Source organism: Erpetoichthys calabaricus, chromosome 5, assembly GCF_900747795.2.
Source record: "Erpetoichthys calabaricus chromosome 5, fErpCal1.3, whole genome shotgun sequence".
In the NCBI taxonomy this organism is placed as follows: Eukaryota; Metazoa; Chordata; class Cladistia; order Polypteriformes; family Polypteridae; genus Erpetoichthys; species Erpetoichthys calabaricus.
Window position 1 is genome coordinate 96,890,025 of NC_041398.2, and position 20,342 is coordinate 96,910,366.

General features: G+C 39.7%; 1 protein-coding gene across 3 annotated transcripts in view; it reads left to right on the forward strand.

Moving 5' to 3' along the window:
- Positions 1-682: 682 nt before the first annotated feature.
- bod1l1 (biorientation of chromosomes in cell division 1-like 1) overlaps positions 683-20,342 on the forward strand; it is a 170,440-nt gene continuing 150,780 nt past the window's right edge. For 2 of the 3 annotated variants that reach the window (XM_051928654.1, XM_051928653.1), the window contains exons 1-4: positions 684-967; positions 1,139-1,263; positions 13,468-13,658; positions 18,314-18,859. In XM_051928654.1, the coding sequence (XP_051784614.1) occupies positions 851-967; positions 1,139-1,263; positions 13,468-13,658; positions 18,314-18,859 (979 nt within the window). In that variant the 5' untranslated portion in view covers positions 684-850. Of the gene's footprint in view, positions 968-1,138; positions 1,264-13,467; positions 13,659-18,313; positions 18,860-20,342 lie in introns of all 3 variants that reach the window. The other variant, XM_051928655.1, reaches the window with a different exon arrangement.

The following is a 20,342-nucleotide window of genomic DNA, read 5'->3' on the forward strand; positions in this document are numbered from 1 at the left end:
TGCCAACCCACCGCAGTCTCAGCCTATGTTTTCTGTTAAAAATGCATGTGCAGCTGGATCTTCTACTGCTAAGGCTAGGAATATGGCAGGAACCAACTCTGGATGGAATGCCAGTCAACATCCAGGCATACTTATACACATGCACACACTTGCACTTACAAGGGTTCAATATAACGTGAACTGCATGGTTTTCAAAAGTGTCAGAAAGCTGGAGTTTCCAAAGGAAACTGGATGCCATGCCCAATCCAAAAAGGACTTCTCCATTGTAACTCGAATCAGCTGTTAAGGATTTGAGGTGGCCATGACGACATTCTATCACGCAAAAAAAAAAAAAAAAAATCCCTAAAATGACTGAGCAACAAATGTATCCACAGGTGTATTGTTGTCTATCTTCACAAAATCATATATCCAGGAACTTCTTATACAAAGTTTCTATTTTTTTTAATTAGAATGGCTTTGTTTTAGAGGCTTTTGTTTAATAATGTGAAGAGATGTTTCTTGTTAAATGTGGAAACTTCGACTGCTTGCCAAAAGGAGTGTATTGGCCAAAAGACGAAACGTTGCTCAGTCCACTACATTCCGAATTGAGGATCACCAGAGGTCGCTGTCGCCATCGATTGCAAGCGAAGTCCACAGTTCGAGCGCTCATCTTGTTTTCTTTTTGCGATTCGTCATTTGTTGGCTTCTGTCAACTTCCGGCTCGTGCGGTTCCAGGGACACAGGGAATCATAACAGCTGTACGATGGTCGACTGAACCGTTTTCGCATATTTGTTTGTGTGCTGGATTTTTTCAGCTAATTTAATTTTTAATCGAAAACCCAAGCAAGCTGTAGGAGACAAAAAAGGCATCATGGCTGGTTTACCACCTGGAGACCCGAAGCTAGTTTCCATGATTGTGAATCATTTGAAGAGCCAGGGACTGTTCGACCAGTTTAGAAGAGACTGCTTGGCTGATGTGGACACTAAGGTTTGTATAAACACTTCAGCATTGTAACAGAGGCTGCATTAATTTGGTTAGTGATAAGAATTCTAGGTGTTAATTTGACTCCGAAACTGGCCACAGCTAGTGTGTGACGATGCGTGTGTATGTCATTTTCCATGGCGATGATGATTTATATCTGTTTTCTGCTTCTTGTAGCCTGCGTATTTGAACTTAAGGCAGCGCGTTGACAATTTTGTATCCAATCATCTTTCTAATCATACTTGGAGTCCCCACTTGAATAAGAACCAGTTGAGGAACAACATCCGACAGCTTGTTCTGCAGTAAGTTTTATACTTCAGTTTTATGTGATTTTTTTTTTTTATCTTGGAGTCGATTTGTTTTGATCTTTAGGTCATCTTAAAATGTTAAATGGGGGCACTACGTAGTAAATGTTTTACAGAGCATCTGTCTAAGGTTTCGGAATCAGTTATGTTAACATAAGCCTAAGTTAATCATCTCTATAATATCTGTTATAAGCAGTATGGCAAATGTAATTTTCGTTGTTTACAATGTCCATTACCACGCAGTTTACATCCATCTATACATTAATTTTATAAACCATCTGTATCAAATGTGCGGTTAAATTATTCCCACTTTAGCTCTTTTCCCTAATTGATACCTGCACACCTTTCACAATACATCTGAAGGTAGTTTCTGTTTTTCTTTTTTTCCATAATTTACCTTACAGCCTTATTGATTGTATATTTAGTCAGAGCTCAAAATAACTACACTACAGCAAAGATTATTTGTTTCTGTTTGATGTTGTTTCCAAAAATTGAAGCCTGGCCAATATCTCTGGTTACAGGTTTTATACACAATCAGTTCCACAAGCAGATTCCTAGAGTTAATCTTTGTTTAATTAACTGGACTGATTTTACACTTAACATTTTTGTTAGAAGAGATAATTATGTCTGTTTTTGTGCTTTCTCCATATCAAATCATTTTATTCTCTTAGACCTCTTTTCTTTTAATTTACAGTATATCTTGCCTGAAGAAGGGGCCTGAGTTGCCTTGAAAGCTTGCATATTGTAATCTTTCTAGTTAGCCAATAAAAGGTGTCATTTTGCTTGGCTTTTCTCTACAGCTTTTTAATGTAATTTTCTTAATTTTCTTTTTATGACAAGTTTTTATCTGCCCTTGTTCTCATTTAATTCTGCAATCAATGAAACAAACTCATGCAGGTATTTAAATTCAAAGTGACAGTGATAGTGGAATGTCATTCTAAATTTGTGCTTATTGGGAGGGTACTGCTTGAAAAGAGTATTTTTGGAGTTTTTAAATCTACTTTATGCAGTACTAGGGGGCTTTGCCCCCTGCTCGCTTCGCTTGCCAACCCCTGTGTTTGGTTTTCCGGATACACACTTTTAAGATTTTTTTTTTCTTTGAATTGTTGCTATTTCATTAGTTTCACTTTTATTTCAGAACTTATGTAAAAACAAAATTTGGAATCTTTCGAGTCCCAATATGCTGAATCTTTTAAATGAGGTCAGTGAGACATGTGTTTAACGACTTTGTACCATAATTCAGGATAGGTTTCTCTGTTTGGAATTTCAGCACAAACAAAGCGATGTACATCATCAGCAGAGTAACCAATAAATATTTTTGCAAAGTAACCAATAAATGCATGTGAGGTAAAACACGTTTTTGAAATTCTCTGACTTAGGGCTCGTTTATACTTCATGCTCAGAACGCGTATGTGCCCGCATCATGGCTGCCACGCGTTCCCAACGTTCATTTCATGCATCCTCTGAGAAGGTCCTCAGAAATTAATGCGACGCATGCGCGAGTTGCAGTACCAGCAAAAAGTTGTGAATGTGCAGTATGATAAAAGTCAGAACGTGACAGAGTCTCTGTTTACTATCGACATGTGACAGAAAGCTTCTATGCAGATCCTGCAGGGATCGATGTGCGCACTTCGATGTTTGATGAATGGTTCGATGTGGTGAAGCAAAATGCCGACCATACAGATGCATTCGTGGTGCTTTTATAGTCAAGCGTCGTATATTCCCGATCGTAATGACACGATTCATTTTAAAAGTCTTACATACCATCTTTTGTGCCGTCTTTTTTTTTTTTTTTTTTTTTTCCAACTTCACAACAGCAACATAATGTACAGGGCTGTATTTGAGCCACAGACAAAAAAAATTACGGACATGGTGAGAACGTTTATTTTGTGATTAAAGTGGAAATTTTGGCTTTAATCTCGAAATGGCCACTTTAACCTCATAGTTTACTTTATCATTAAAGCAGACCGTTGTAAACGTCATCCCAGTTTTTAATCGCTATGGTAAGCAGCAACAGATCACCTCACAGAACACATTAAATGTTTGATATTCCAACTCTCTGCACATTTAGAATCTTTAGATTTATACTTGAGATATCACTTTCATGATGAAATCTATTAAAGTGTGTATGCTACATTTTACAGATAAATCGTTAATTTTGTTTAAATAATGAATATTGTTAATAATTACACACATGGGGGTGACACGGTGGCGGAGCGGTAGCACTGATGTCTCGCAGGCAGTCATGTCGCTGGTATTCCCTGCTTGGATTCCACACTGTGCTCCAGTTTCCTTCCAAACATATGCAGATTTGGGGATTTGGTGCCGCTAAAATGACGCAAGTGTATGTGTGTGCTTGTATTCACCTTGTGATGAGCTGAGGCCTCGTCCAGGGATTGTTTCTCACTCATGCCCAATGCTTGCTGGAATGGACACATCCCTGGATTGATGGATTTAATCATTAAACTTTCTTTTCAGAGATATTGCGGTAAGGTGTCATCGTAATTTAATGGCTGTTATAGGCAATTCACAACACAGAGAAGCCGGACCTGTTCTCACCGTGATAATATCTCGCACTGCCACCTGGTGGATTCCTCCAGATTTACGTAAAGTACGCACGCGAGTATAAACAGTACAACGCTTGCGTAGCAGGAGCATCTGCTGCAGCATGCGTCCTGTCACGTGAAGTATAAACCCAGCCTTAAACTTCAAAGCCTTACAGTATTTACATACTTCTGACATATCACCTATGTCAATATATTCGATCTCTGTTCGCCTTTTAGTTATTTCTCTGAGTAATAATTTCTCTTTTTTTGTGCTAATGCGACGTTTACTTTCTTTTTTTGACACTCGTTTTTTTCTGCTTTCATATTCTGTATCTTGCTCTGCATGTGTTTGGTCCCTTTGTTTTGTAACCTCTTTATGATGTTTTACTTTGTTTTCTACTCTGTCTTTTATTTCTGACCTTGCTTTGTCCTGCTTTTTTTTTCCGTGACACCTTTTCCCTTTTTCGAGTAATAATTTCCGTTTGTTTGCGCTACTGTGATCTTTACTTTTGTTTTTGTACTTTCTTATTTTCCTGCTTTCATATTCTTTAACTTTCTCCACATTTGCATCACACAAACGCTATTTTCTTTTTGCCTTTCGAATTACACTGCTTTCATAATCTGCTCTGCATGTGTATAGCGCCGTTTGTGAATGTATTTATGAATTTCTACTTTGTCTTTTAATTCTGAGCCCGATTGGATGTGCTTTGTTTCAGTTCCACTTGTTATGGGCTGATAATTACTTTCCTTATTTTCTGAATTTGCACCTAGATTATTTTTTCTTTTTTGCTCTTTTTTTCTCTCCAAAGCTTTAGAGTCTCTTTTCTCCGCGTTGCTTTCTTCTTCGCTTAGTCATTGATGTTTCATTTATAACGTATTGTCCTTATACGCTTTATATGCGTTGAGACCCTGGATCTGTGTGTGCTCAAATCCTTCACACGACTGAATGTTTTGCTGCCCTGTTGTCTTATTTGATATTGATCCTAAGTAGGGCATGTCTTGCAAGAATCTCATGTTCTACGTCATAGCGAGATGGTCCTGGGTCAATCTCTTGGCACAATGTCTCATGTTTAAGGGCCTCGCAGGTCTTTTAACTGTCTTCCATCATCTTAATGTGAAGATCACGTCTCGACGCCCTACTGTTTCTCTCCAGGATTTTTTTTATAATAGAGAGACATAGTTTATGGGAGTACAACATTCAAAGCAATAACCAACTGTAAGTGGAATGTGTATCCATCACAAGTTACATGCCTTGGACTCAAATGCCCATTTAATCAGGGAAACTTTAATAAATAACCACTATGTACAGTAAATTTGTTGTATGAATTTCGTAAAAACAGGAACTTGGGAAATAACAGCATGTGCAATTACGTTTAAGGTGTTTTTAAATTTTATTTTTTTCTTTTACAGTGAACCGTCTTTATAATGGATAATCAAAACATTTTGAACTCAACCTGTTAGAGAAATACCATTTAGTTAAACTGATTTTATTTTTCAACATACTCCTTGCAAACACTGTTTATAACGTTTACAAATATTTGAAATGCTTCTCAAATGTTTTGTCTTTCTGTTGCAACTACTGTGCCGAAGTTAACTCACTTTTCCACTTTATTGTGTTCCTATGAATTTGTTTTCAGCCTTTTATAGGTTTATAGGATTATAGGATCATAATTGTCATATACAGAAAGTACAGTTTAATTCTTACCTGCTAATCAACATGTGGCACTTTGCTGCTCATTGGCACTATGATTAGTTAGTAGAACTAGCTTATCTGTAAATATCCTTCCTTACAGGAGTAATCTGAGAGCACAGCTCTCATAACCAGTGTTATATATTTTAAACATAATATTATTATATGCTTTTGTTGCTGTGTCCTCTGGTTGGCGATGCTGTAGCACTCTTAGTACCCCTCTTTTGGAAGTAATGTGAAGATGGGACTGATTTGCTACTTTGTTTGTGCAAAAAGCAATCAAGCATAACATTTTTCTCATTAAAGGCAAAATAAACACATTAAATCTGTACCTCATCTCCAAATGTAGTTTGACCACAAAAATTATGTTGGTTATTATTCTTTAGTTTATGAATGAGATGAAATGTGAATGTTACATTGTAACTCGTAAATGCTATTTTCCTGTCTGTATTATGAAACCACAGCAAGTGCTTCCTGTAGAGGTAGAGTGGCATGCACAAATTTGTGCACCCTTGCTTAAAGTATCTGTTACTGTGAATAGTTAAATTAGCAGAAGATCAACTGATCTCCAAAGGCATAAAGTTAAAGATGGTACATTCCTTTTCAACATTTTATGCAAGATTAGTGTATTGTTTTTGTTTTGTATAATTATACAGTTAAAAAAGGAAAAGTTTGGGCACCCCAAGATATTTGTGGTCTTGGATTACTTTTACCAAGGCCTCAGACCTTAATTAGCTTTTTCGAGCTATGGCTTGTTCATAGTCCTCATTAGGAGACAACAGGTGATGCAAATTGCAAAGCTGTATTAATTCTTTAACTCCTCAAACCCTGTCCCAAAAATCAGCAGCCTTGGGCTCCTCTAAGCAGCTGCCTACCACTAAGAAAAATAAAATAGGTGATGTTCTCAAATCAGGAGAAGGTTACAAGAAAATAGCAAAGTGTTTTCAGGTAGCTGTTTCTTCAGTTTGTAATGTTATCAAGAAGTGGCAGTTAACAAGAATGAAGGATGTCAAGTTGGGGTTGGAAGAGCAAGAAAACTTTCAGAAAGAACTGCTCATTGGATTAATAGATAGGCAATTAAAAACCCGTATTTGACTGCAAAAGACCTTCAGGATAATTTAGCAGACTCTGGAGTGGTGGTGCACTGTTCTACTATGCAGTGACACCTGAACAAATATGACCTTTATGGTAGAGTCAGCAGAAGAAAACCTTTCCTGCATCCTAGCCATAAACTTCTTTACAAATGAACATCTGATCAACCCTGATGCATTTTTGGAAACTACTCCTGTGGACTGATGAAGTCAAAATAGAACATTTTGGCCACAATGTGCAAAGATATGTTTGGAGAATAAAGGGTGCCGAATTCCAGTAGAAGAACACCTCTCCAACTATTAAGCATGGTGGTGGATCGATTGTGCTTTGGGCTTGTGTTGCAGCCAGTGGCCCAGGGAGCATGTCATTAGTAAAGGGAATAATGGATTCAAAAAAGTAACAGAAAATTCTGGATGCAGACATCACACCATCTGTAAAAAAAAGTTGAAGTTAAAAAGAGGATGGGTCCCACAACAAAATAATTATCCGAAACACACCCCAAAATCTACAGTGGAATATCTCAAGAGGTGCAAGAAGTCAGTTTTGCCGTGGCCCCCACAGTCCCCCTAATCTAAACATCATTGAAAAACTGGGTAGATCTCGAAAGAGCAGTGCATGCAAGACAGCCCAAGAATCTTGCAGAAATAGGAGCCTTTTTTCAAGGACGAATGGGTGAAAATAACCCAAGTAAGGACTGAAAGACTCTTAGGTAGCTACAAAAATTGTTAACAAACTGTGATATTTACTAAAGGGGGTGTTATGAAGTACTGACCACGATGGATGTCCAAATTTTCGCTTAGGGCTCTTTTCTATTTTTTGGTATCTTGTACCTGTGAATGATGGAAATAAAAACGTAATCTTGGTTAAAATATTAAAGAAATGTGTCATTTTTAACTTTATGCCTTTTGGTGCTCACTTAAGCGTAGGTACCTAAACATTTGCACGCTGCTGTAGCAGTTTTGATTAGAAGACAAACAGTGCATTGACAGGTCTGGAGAAAAGAGTCAGTGTGGCATCTCGTAAAATACAAAGCTTTGCAGCGCATCCCATGCAGTGTGAGTGGAGTAACCTCACAAAGGCCAAAGCAGATCGGTGTAACATTGACCACTAAAGTGATCCTTTTGTAGTATGTAATCAATACGGAGTACACCCTCTGCATCATACAGATTGTTCACATTATTATTGAATTATATCAAATCAGACTAGTGGCAGCAAGACAATTTTTTTCAAGGTTGAAATAAAAATAGCCATGCTTCCATTGTTTCAGTTGTTATTTGCCCTCTGTACCCTAATGATGTATTGAATTTACATTTGCAGCCGTGAAATACTCTTAAAATTAAGATGGCTAAAAATTCTCCATTTGAACATTGAAAATGGGTATGGTTGTGTATCATTTCTGGAGCCTACATTAATGGCACCCATTTTGCACTGATCTTGCTGAGGTTTAGTTTGTGAAGAATGGGTTCATCTGACCTGTAACTGATCAGTGTAGTTTCTTGTGATTTATGCAGCATTAGTCTTCAATTCATCATTATGATTCAGATTATAAGGGCATCATTTTCTTTTGTTGTAGATGTGGAAATATGCCAGAGATATCCTACCATGAAAGAATTCTGGTGCCCATCTCTTCACGGTGGCATATGAATTGAATTGTTCAGTAGTGTTAGAAATTCAAATATAGCATGATAAATTATTTTGCTTTTTTGGCATCCATATTGACTGAAACATGAAAGTACACTATGAGCCACTTATGCTAGAAACTTTTCACTTATTTTAGTATACAGGAGCTAATCTTTGGTCAGTTATCAGCACCATAGTATACTCAGATTCTTCAGTCAACCCTGTATTTGCAGTATACAGTGTAAATTGGCCACATTGACCTCATCTAAGAAACCAGATAAATTTAGAGAAGGATATGATCTCTAGTTGTGTAATTCTTTGGAAGACAGTTGCGTTTTAGCCAAGTTGTGATTTGTATGAATAGTACAAATAGTACTCCTCTCAGATGATATTTCTCCTCTCCTCTTCCTGATATTTCATGGAATCAATTATGCCATTTACCCTAACAGTGTTACCAGGGCCTTTGCAGGAAAACAGCCCCACAACATTTTCATTATAGCCATCCTTCTTTTTACACCAAACCTACTTTGCGTGTTTATTGCCAAAAAGTTTTATTTTTGTTTCATCTGGCCATAGAACACGGTTCCAGTCAAAGTTGTAGTAACATTTTACAGACTCCAGGTGTTTATGTTTGTGGATAACTGACAGAAATGGCTCCTTTCTGGCATCTGGCATACCTTCCATATAATCTGTTGGCATGGAGATGCTGTCTGGTGGTGGTTCTGGAGACTTGATGACCCCAGAAATTCAGTTTTTCTTGCAATTCTCCAACAGTGATCCTTGGAGATATTATTGCCTCTATTACCATCCTTCTCACAGTACCGTGTGGATAAAATAAACTTGGGTCCACTTCCAAGCAAGTTTGTCACAGTTCCAATTGATAACCACTTTTTTTTTTTTTTATTATTGCCCTAACTGCTGAAATGGGCATTTTCAGGCAAGTAGCTATGTTTTTATAACTGTTACCTGAGTTATAAAGGGCAACACACTTCTCCCTCATTTGGATTGAGTGTTCTCTTTTCTTTGCCATAATGAAGGTTGGCTAAGTAAATTTGGTTCTGTGTCTCCTCACATTTGTATCCCAGTTCATCAGGAGGTCATTGATTTCAACTGGAAAGTTGCTATACACTCCAATCAGCTTAACAATGTCCAATTTAAATGGGAAACATACTTCAGTTACATTGTTTCACATTAATTTCCAAGGGTTTCCAACTAGGGATGCACGATAATATCGGATTTATATCTGTATCGGCAGATAATGGGTTAAAATAATTTTATCGCATTGGACTGATGACTAAATTGGACCGATAATTTGAACCCATATTGATGAAACATTCACTGTGTTCCGGATGTGCCAGACGTTTAGGCGACGCTGGGCTACTGTGCGAAAATGTCTCTGGTATGGAAGTTTTTCAAAGTGAGTGAGAGTGACAAAAAATATGCCATATGCAACAGTTGTTCGACGAATGTTTTGCGTGGAGGGACCAAAGTGCGAAATTTCAATACCACCAACTTAATTACACACTTGAAGACACGCCATCCTGACAAATATACAGAATTCCTCAGAGCAAAAGAGGAGAATCCTGCATGCGCCACCGCACACAAAATCAAAAACTGCAGTTGCTCAAAGTGTTGATCAGTTACTTGAAAAATCAAAGAAATTTGATAAAGATAACCCTAAAGCTGAAACAATTACTGCAAAGGTGATGGAATATATTGCTCTGGACAATCAGCCATTTTCTGTTGTAGAAGATAACGGGATTTCGAAGGCTGCTTGAGTATCTTGAGCCCCGTTACCAGATACTCGGTCGCCGTTATTTTTCTGACATAGTGCTTCCAGAGTTACATAAGATTGTGGAAAGTCATGTGCACAAACTCCTTGCTGAAGATGTCACAGCCATAAGCTTTACCACTGATATATTGACATCTAATATGAGTGCTATTAGTATGCTTAGTTTAACTGCTCAGTGAATCGACCGCAGGTTTGAATTGCAGAAAGCAATCTTGCACGTCCAAGAATACTCTGGATCACACTCGGGTGCTGCACTCTCTGTGGTGTTTAAAAGAATGTTTGAAACATGGAAAATACCCAAAGAGAATGTTCATGTAGTATTACTGTATGATACAGATGGACAATGACCCAAAACATACAACCAAAGCAACCCAGGAGTTTATTAAAGCAAAGAAGTGGAAAATTCTTGAATGGCCAAGTCAGTCACCTGATCTTAACCCAATTGAGCATGCATTTCACTTGTTGAAGACTAAACTTCGGACAGAAAGGCCCACAAACAAACAGCAACTGAAAGCCGCTGCAGTAAAGGCCTGGCAGAACATTAAAAAGGAGGAAACCCAGCATCTGGTGATGTCCATGAGTTCAAGACTTCAGGCTGTCCTTGCCATCAAAGGGTTTTCAACCAAGTATTGGAAATGAACATTTTATTTCCAGTTATTTAGTTTGTCCAATTACTTTTGAGCCCCTGAAATGAAGGGATTGTGTTAAAAAAATGCTTTAGTTGCCTCACATTTTTATGCAGTAGTTTTGTTCACCACACTGAATTAAAGCTGAAAGTCTGCACTTCAACTGCATCTGAGTTGTTTCATTTAAAATTCATTGTGGTAATGTACAGAACCAAAATTAGAAAAAAGATGTGTATGTGTGTGTGTGTATATATATATATTTGGTGATTGGAACACCTCTTTCCCTAACTATCAAAACCACTTGCCCTATATTTTGACGCTGATCTGGTTACATTTAAGTTTGGCATGATTAAAGTGTGGTCTTGAATTGAAATGCAATAAAACATGGGCACTAAGTGCAATGGAATATGGCTGCGTTGCTTTCCATTATGACGTGATCTATGAACATGAATTAAAATACAGTATGGCATTGTACTACATTTTAAATTTGCATGTAAATTGTATGTAATAGTGAGAAGCAATTGATCATTTGGTTGATGTGGTTTTAATTATTACATGATAAAACTGTGCCAAAATTAAATGTCCAACTTTCATATATATTGCATTTCAAAGTAGTTAACACATTGGATCAATTTTTATTTTGGCACGAATAATTTTCTATAAACAGTAAACTGCTAAAGATTGAATAAACAAATTTAGTTTGCCAAAAGCTGTAAATAATGTAATTTTCCCAAGAAGTTCCCAAGAATTTTAACAAAAAGTAAATGGTTAAGAAGTTACAGCTTTTCTGCAGCCTTGGAACTTAATAATCTTTGAAAGTTGATGCAAACAATTGCTATAGGTGTTATAACGTTTGTTTATTATTTACAAATCCTCTGACTATATAAAAGCAGTGTTGCAACGAACTGTGCTACACCATCTGTAGCAATATTTGGACAATTATTGCACTGCTATCATAATGGTAAGAAGAAAGGCAATTAATGAATGAAAGCAAACCATTGTCTATATACAGTAGAGTCTCGCTTATCCGACATAAACGGGCCGGCAGAACGTCGGATAAGCGAAAATGATGGATAATGGGAGGTGTTAAGAAAAAGCCTATTAAACATCAAACTATGTTATAAGTTTACACATTACGAGCCTAATACAGTGGAACCTCAGTTCACGAACATCTCTGAACATGTACAATTTGGGTTTTGACCAAAAAGTTCGCCAAACTTTTGCCTCTGTATAGGAACAAGCCAGTTTCCCTTTCGGTTTGTGCGCGCTGATGATTTCCGCAAGTGTTCAGTCTCCCTGTGCAGCGTTAGAGAGAGAGAGAGAGAGAGACAGACAGACAGGCACATGCACATGCACGCGCAAGAGAGAGAGAGAGAGAGAGACACATACGCACGTGCGCGCACACGCGTTGGAGACGCGTGAGAGACGCACACACACACACACACACATACACACACGCATGCCAGAGAGGGCCAGCCACATAATCCACTGTAATCATGTTTTACAACAAAACAACAGAAAAATTTAACTGAAAAAATGAACTTAGCAACAAAAAATAGACTACGCTCATGCTCGCAACTTGCAGTTCTTGTTGCCGATTGATGCGTTTTTTTTTTTTGTTTTTTTTTTTTTTGCGGTGGGACGTCGGATAATATAGAATGTTGGATATGCGAAGGTTGGATAAGCAAGACTCTACTGTATATATAAAAGTCAATGTATGTGTGTATGTGTATGTATTTATATTTTTATGTTCCAGCATCACTTCCAAACGGCTAAAGCGATTTTCATGAAACTTGGTGCACATGTTTCTCATTGGTCGATTGAAAATACTGAAGGGTGAAATCAACTCTAACCCACCCCCTTCTGGGTAGGGTGGTGGGTGATCTTGCAGTCATGTATGCATGTTGTCATCCAGTTGACACTTAGAATGACCACCAGAGGGCGAACTGGAAGTGACTGCCATCATTCTTTATGTTTGAGCACCACTGTGCCCCTGTTGGTTTTGAAATTAAATAGAGTTGGCTGGTTCCAAGCGTCAACAGGATGATAACATACATACAAGACCGCAAGACAAGCACATTAGTTAGTCTTTATTGTTTGATAATTTATTTTTATTTTTAAAGTTGTGTTTTTTTTTTCTCAAACAATTAAAAAAAAAAAAACACTTTATTTTCCTCCTGGGCAACGCCGGGTATTTCAGCTAGTAAGTGTGGCTCAGTGTTTCTGTTAAGTTCTTTTTGATGATATAGGAAACTACTCACTGACACTTTGGCTTTTTTTTCTCAACAGTTTTAAAGAACAGGCTGGCCAAGCATGTCATAGTTCGTACCACCTTGTTGATTCTTAGAATCTGAGTTCTTCCACCAGCTCAGTACTACACCAGTGATGTCACTGGCTCAGTCGTTTTCTAGTAAATGTCATTAAATCCAGGTGATTGTTTCAAACAGTGATTTTTTTTTTCTTTACACAAAACTTCCATATGAGAGAGTACATTTGAAACCTGACTATTTCCTAAATAAGGAAATATGTAAATAAAGAAGGAAACTTGAGATTAACTTATAAATTCATTATGAGTATTAGAATGCACCTTACTGTGCAGTAAGTGAAAACTGAAAGGATTTTCTTTCCTGCTAATTATGCGTTTACCATCATATTTTTCTTACGAATCTAGTTTTTTGACTTTGGTAATAATGCATCTTTAAAATAATGTCTTCGCCACCAATTAAACAGTCATATTTTACATAACATTTGAAAATGAACATCTGTATTTTAATTTAAAGACGAGAATAAGGCATTTATATCCAAAGGTTTTGATGTTCTTAATGTTTCTTTCAGATCAGGAATGCTTGAGGCTGGAGTTGATCGGATAATAACTCAGGTTGTAGATCCTAAAATTCACCGGATTTTTAGACCTCAAGTGGAAAGAGTGGTTCATGAATATCTTGCCTCAGTAAACCAAAAAGATGAGTCCCATTTTGGTTCTGAACAGTGTGAAGATTTGCAACCTTACATAACAGCAACTCCAGGTACTGTTTTGAGTGTTAAAAAATTACTATAACACTTTTTCATATAGATTGCCTTGTATATAACCTTCAAAATTTTTGTTGTAACAATTGTAGCAGTAGGGGGCACTATTGCTCCCTTGAACCCTCAGGTACCATGCCAAACACCAGGTAAAAGTATAACTTTTCTTATTTTTATTGTAAATACATGCACTAAGCACCCTCCACTCCACACTACTCATACAACACTCAATAATCAATATACAATACTCAATAGTCAATCCTCAATCCTCCTCTCCCAGACACTTAGCCACCCTTCCGCCCAGCTCAGCTCAGTGTCTGGGCTTTCCCACAGTCCTTTTATATCCCCTGACCCGGAAGTGGTTCCAACCCTACAGTCCATGATTCGCTATCACTTCTGGGTCAGGTAAAAAGTCCTTTTCTTCATCCTGGAAGCATGTCGTTCCTTCCGGTCATGTGATCAGGACGCACTTCTGGGTTATAGGGCACGTAGCACTCTGCAAGCCTCCCTACAGCGGCTCCTGGTGGTCCCCATGGTATCCAGCAGGGCTGTTTATAAAAACTACAAGGTCCATAAGGCCCTGCTGGAATTCGGGGAACTTCCATGCTGCTGGGAGGGCTACATCTGGCGGCCTGGAGGTGTGGGCCGGAATATTTGGCTGGCCATCCATCACAGTTCCCTCCCCTTAGCGAAGACCACTGGGGCTGAATGTCCAGCCACGCGAGGGACGTCTTCCTCCAGGAGGACCCGTCAGTTGGTCCTTGGCTGCGCTGTCTAGCTTCCCCAGAGAACCTAGGGGGAATGGTGTACCGGCTGTCCCTCCGAGTCCTAGTCTTCCGAGGACAATGTCGCCATATGTGGCCCGGCCGACGACAGTCAAAGCAAATCTGTCGCCCTCCTGGTTGTCTTCCTCCGCGAGACTGAAAACATCTCGGGAACTCTGTCAACCCTGTCTCCGCCCTTTTCTCCGCTGAGGGAGGTTTTATGGCCGCCTCGGTGCTCTCAGCCCTTCTTTCTGGTTTGTCATGAGACCCGCGTTTTATTTTCGGGTTCTCCTGCTTACTCTGGGGCTTGTGCACAGTTTGGGTCTCTCTCTTAGAAGAAGAGAGCCCCTTTTCTGTGTGTGCGACCGTCCATCTTCGTCTATTCGGAGGCGGCATCATCAGCACCGCATCGCTCCGGGTGACAGCACTTTTCAGCTGCACCGGTTTGATTGGCGCTTCCCCCGCCCCTTCTGTCACCACAGCCAACTCGCTTATACCACGGGTTGGGGTCTTGAGGTCCGAATCGCTCTGAGAAGCTGCACCATCCAGCTGCACCGGCTCGATCGGTCCTTCCCCCAACCACTCGGTTAGCGTTCTGCACTCCATTGTTGGGCACGCAGTGATTTGGCACCCACTACTTATTAACCGCCGGCCCGGATCACACTGCGTCCCTATATGCTGTACGGTACCGGTTCCACTCACCTGTACCACCGCATCAATCATAACGGGAGCCTCTCGACCCAATCGCTGTAGGTATTCCACCAGTCTTTTCAGCAGCGCCTCGGCCGTTGCTCCCAACTCCTCCACTTACTTCTTCAGCTCCGTCAAGCCCTGGAAGAAACTGTTTACGGGCTCGAGTAACTTCTCGAGATCCTGCAGTCCCCCAAAGTTATTTAATTCGGCCTGAGGCAGGCTACAATTGTCAGTTGCCTTGCCTTCCGGCCGGGAGCCAATGGGCACATCCGCTCCTGGCACGTGCTCGGTTGGGTTACACACATGCTCTTGGGAATTGGAGTTTTCCGAGGGTCAGGTGGCCGCCACTGGCCGACTGTGATCTGCCTTTTTTAATTTAACGGCAGACAATTCAGTCACATCCTGCTCCTCTTTATCTTTATTCATGAGTGGCACTGCTTCGCTCGCCTCCCCTTCCCTTTCAGGGAGTTCGGATCCGTCGGGGAATAAACGACCTCACTGACGGACCGATGTTGACCTTCTTCCCGTCATCCTTCGGGCAAAATCACGAGACCCGCTTCTGCGAATAAGCAGGTCTCTTCCTGGTCAGGTGACACCGTATTTTGCTGATGGTATACCCAGCCTGCCCCCAGAATAGTCCACGTGACTGCCGTCGAAGAATAGGCGTCTCCCTTGCAAACTCCTAGATAGGCTCGCCTCCTCGCTATCGCGGCCATCTTGCCTGGGTATGAGGTATGTGTCCATGTCACAGGCCTCTGCAAAACAACTAAAGAAAGGTCCCGGCGCAACAGGCGTTTTCTTGGCACATACCTCTGGCTTTTGATGGCGTGTTCCAAGTTCCTTTAGGCAGTCCGGCGTGTCCGATTTCTGACAGCACTCCTGCTGTCGCGCCGCTCAGGCTTGCTCGACCTTAATCAGCGCCCTGTCTTCCTCACTGCCCGTCAGGTATGTCCACTCGGTCGCCGCCTCGTGTAGGGCTTGATTCTTTTTGGAATGCCCATTCTTTTTGCCCGATTACTTCCCCATTGTAATCCGAGGTCTAGCAAGGCTCACAATCGCAGCGCTCTCAGTATAGTGTGGTGTTTCTACCTCCGTGCGTTCGAGTGTGACCTTCTTAGGGTTTTCTGCCCACACAATTTCTATTAAACAGGTCCTCTGCCAAATCGACGGCCAGAGAATCCTGCTGGCTACGCCAGTGTAGCAGTAGGGGGTGCTATTGCTCCCTTGAACCCTCAGGTACCACGCCAAACACCAGGTAAAAGTATAACTTTTCTTATTTTTATTATAAATATGTGCACTAAGCACCCTCCACTCCACACTACTCATACAACACTCAATAATCAATACTCAATCCTCCTCCTCCAGACACTTAGCCACCCTTCCTGCCAGCTCAGCTCAGTGTCTGGGCTTTCCCACAGTCCTTTTGTATCCTCTGACCCGGAAGTGGTTCCAACCCTACAGTCCATGATTTGCTATCACTTCCGGGTCAGGTAAAAAGTCCTTTTCTTCATCCCGGAAGCACGTCGTTCCTTCCGGTCATGTGATCAGGACGCACTTCTGGGTTATAGGGCACGTAGCACTCTGCAAGCCTCCCTACAGCGGCTCCTGGTGGTCCCCATGGTATCCAGCAGGGCTGTTTATAAAAACTACAAGGTTCATAAGGCCCTGCTGGAATTCGGGGAACTTCCATGCTGCTTGAGGGCTCCTTCTGGCGGCCTGGAGGTGTGGGCCAGAATATTTAGCCAGCCATCCATCACGCAATCATTATGCATTTTAAAGATGCCAAAGTGTAAAAAATGGAAAAAATATTAAAAATGCCAGGCCTAAATTAAATACAATGTAATTTATTGGGGAGTTTCATTTGATTTGTTTTGAATTGTCTTTTAGTTGTTCAGGGTATCTTTTATCATAACATTATTAGTAAATGTAAAATAGTAAGGGAAGATATTGCTATGTTCCTTTATATTGGTCATGTGTGTGGGGATGGTTTTATTGTGCTGTCCTCTGGTGAAAGCCATGTGCAGTTTCCTGTGATCAAAGACTGGATCAGGAAAATAAACACTAATGAATGTCCTTGAGATGTGTTGGTGGTCATGGCAGATCTAGGGATTGTAGGGAACTCATGATGATTTGTTTTGAAATAGCTGTGATGCCTTGCTTGGTAAGGAATCAAGTTGTGCTGCTGTTTGTTGCTGCTTGTGTCAGTGCTGCTGTTTGTTGATTCCTGTGTATTTGCTATTGTGTGTTGCTTCATTTGTTAGTACTGTTGATCTTGTGCCCTTTTACCTCTGCAAGTCCCAATATACATGCCTTTTTTGGGATCTAGGTTGATCAACAGCATGATGAAAGCTTAAACGTGTTTTTAGAAGATAAGGCAGTATGACCGATTAAGACTGTTAATGGTGATATTTGGTTTGTCAGAAATTATTGAAGTCAGTGCTGTAATACTCTTTCACTTTATGATCTCATTATTGAGCACTGTTAATGTAAAATCACCTTGTTGGCAACATCAGGAATATCTTCACCTGAGTGGGTGATGATTTTCTGACGAAAACTGGTGGTTTTGTTGGTTTCTGTCTTTATTATCTGTTTTGGAATTTGAATCGGCTATGGATTGAGTTCAACTTGAGTCAATCCACGCATCACTTGGCAAGTCACAGTTAACCACACATAATAACCAATCATTAAAATTGTTTTGCCCTGTTGTTTTCATATTTCTTATCAGATTTTTCACATATGCCTCCAGAACACATTCTACACGCATATCAGGTGATTTGGTGAAAATCCCCAGCAAGCACTTGTGTTTTAAAAGGAAAAGAGTGTCTGTTACTCATTATCTTTTTCAGGATAATATCAGGGAATTGTAGTAATTGTCAAGATAGCGTACATGCTTCATCAATTTTTAAAGAGCAGTGTATCTGAGCTTGCTTGTCCTTTGTGATGAGAATTTAATGCTACGCACTGAAGTTTTAACAGCTACTAATGAGATTATGAATAAGTCATGAGCTGTGTAACTTTTTACATTTATGTAATAGCAGTAGCCTAAACCATTTTTTAAATAACATCTTTGGAAATAATAACTGGCATATTTTTTAAATATAAACATTACAAAAGTTATTCCACTTAAATGTTTTGAGCAGTTAGGTTAGATTCCTAAAGATCCATTGTTTTATTTATTAACACCAGTATTTTTAATGCAGGTTTATCCTCTGGACCAGTGACCACAGTGGCTAATGATGCTATGTCCATTTTGGACACAATAACTTCCTTAAATCAAGAAGCAAGTGCTGCCTGGGCATCAACTGAAAGCCCAGTGTGCAAAACAGGTGACCGAATGGCTAAGAGAAGCAATTCATTGCAGATAGGTGATGGGGCCTCAGAGAAAGATAGACCTCTAGAAGAATTAGCTGAAAAAGAAAAAACAAGCCCTGAGTTTGTCATGAGTGATGAAGCCTACTCTCAAGAAAATGAGAACACAGATGATACTACTATTGTCCTGGAAGAGGTAATAAATACTGCTGAGGATATTAGTAACTTGACAGAGCCTGGAAAACAGCTGATTGAGGGGAATGAAGATGAAACCAGCACACCGGAAAAGCAGGAAGAGGGAAAAATTAAAGTAAGTGAAAAGCAGATCCCTAAAGTAAAAGAAGATGAGGATGTACAGCAACAAGAGGGTGAAGACTCAAAAACACAAAACGAGAAGCACCACATCAAACAGAAAGCCAGAGAGAGGTTAAAAGAAGGTAATATTTTGGAAATGTTTTATTATGTAAATCAAAACTTTCAACATTGTGCTACTCAGAAGCTTTAACATTCTGTAATGCAGAGTACACCTTTATATCTGTACAGTATCATCTCTGTTTTTTATTTGTTTTTATGCCACACCTTTGTTTTTCAAGACTTGAAAGTTTGTAGTTCTTGCCAGCAGTCTAAAACCCAGCTAAGATTTGTACCGCCTGAAGACGGTGATTTATTAATTTTTTAGATGGGGATCCCAGGAACGCATCCAGCCTTGGCCCTACTCACACACACACTCCCTCACAGAGACAAAAAGCAAACGGAATTAAAACAGAAATTCACAAATGTATTAAACAATAATAAAAGAAATCTAACCATACAAATCGAAACAATCCCAAGACAATCCTCTTTCCGGCGATATACAATAAACACAAATTAAGCAACAATAAACAACTGACAGAAACTACACACAATGAAGTTCATAACACAGTCCACAGGAAATGATAACCAATGTAGTGAAATGATGAAGTTTGAATAATCCAGAGATCAGCTCACTGTAAGTATATGTAAAGAACAGTCGTACCGGTATATCCTGATGATGAAGAGCGATGGGATCGGGAGCGCTCCTTTGCTTAAGGTCAACAAACAGTCCAATTCAGTCCTCACACAGCAGGCAAACACCAGACAGTCCATATACACAAACAGGAATAACCCAGGACAAGAACAATAATCTACAGGCAAAGAATGGGAAGACAAAACAGAAGGGTAACTCCAGACACAACACCACATCTCTCTCTGTGTAACTGTGCTCCTTTTAAAACTTGCGCCAGCCTTCTTGTCCCCAGCAGCCCCTGCACCCTTAACAGGCGTCCAATCAGATCAACTGCAGGAACTGCTGGGAGTTGAAGTTTTTACTGCCTGGTAGCGTTGCAGGTAGCAAGGCAGGTTGTTGACTTATAACTTTTAGCTTGTTTAGCTTCAAAGATGTTGTTTGAAACCAAAACTTGGTGTCATATATTCTTTATTGAGGTATTGATCTTGCTACTTTTGTTATGACACTGAGTTGTCCTGTTTGAGATCATAGTGTCACTATACAATACTTATTTTTGTGTAGTGTTCCTCACTATGTGCAGCTTCACAGCACTGTGAACATGTTCTCATGTAAAATTCAAGTATAAATGATACTAATTACTAAATGCAGAATTAGTACATATAAAGATGAAGTTTTGTTAAAACACACGGAAAACAATGTAGAGACTGATATAACATAAGTGGAAACCAACAAAAGCAGTCCATATTGTTGATGATCTACGACCAGTTGACAATGGAGGAGATTAAAATAGTGAAAGTCACAGTCCTGGAGATCTGTGGATTTGTTTTACTCTTTGAACAGTGTTTTTTGACCCCATTTTAATGTGTAAAACATGCACATTGTATTTGTTAAAATGTATAAAAAAATGCTTTACTTTAGAATACAGTTTCACTTGG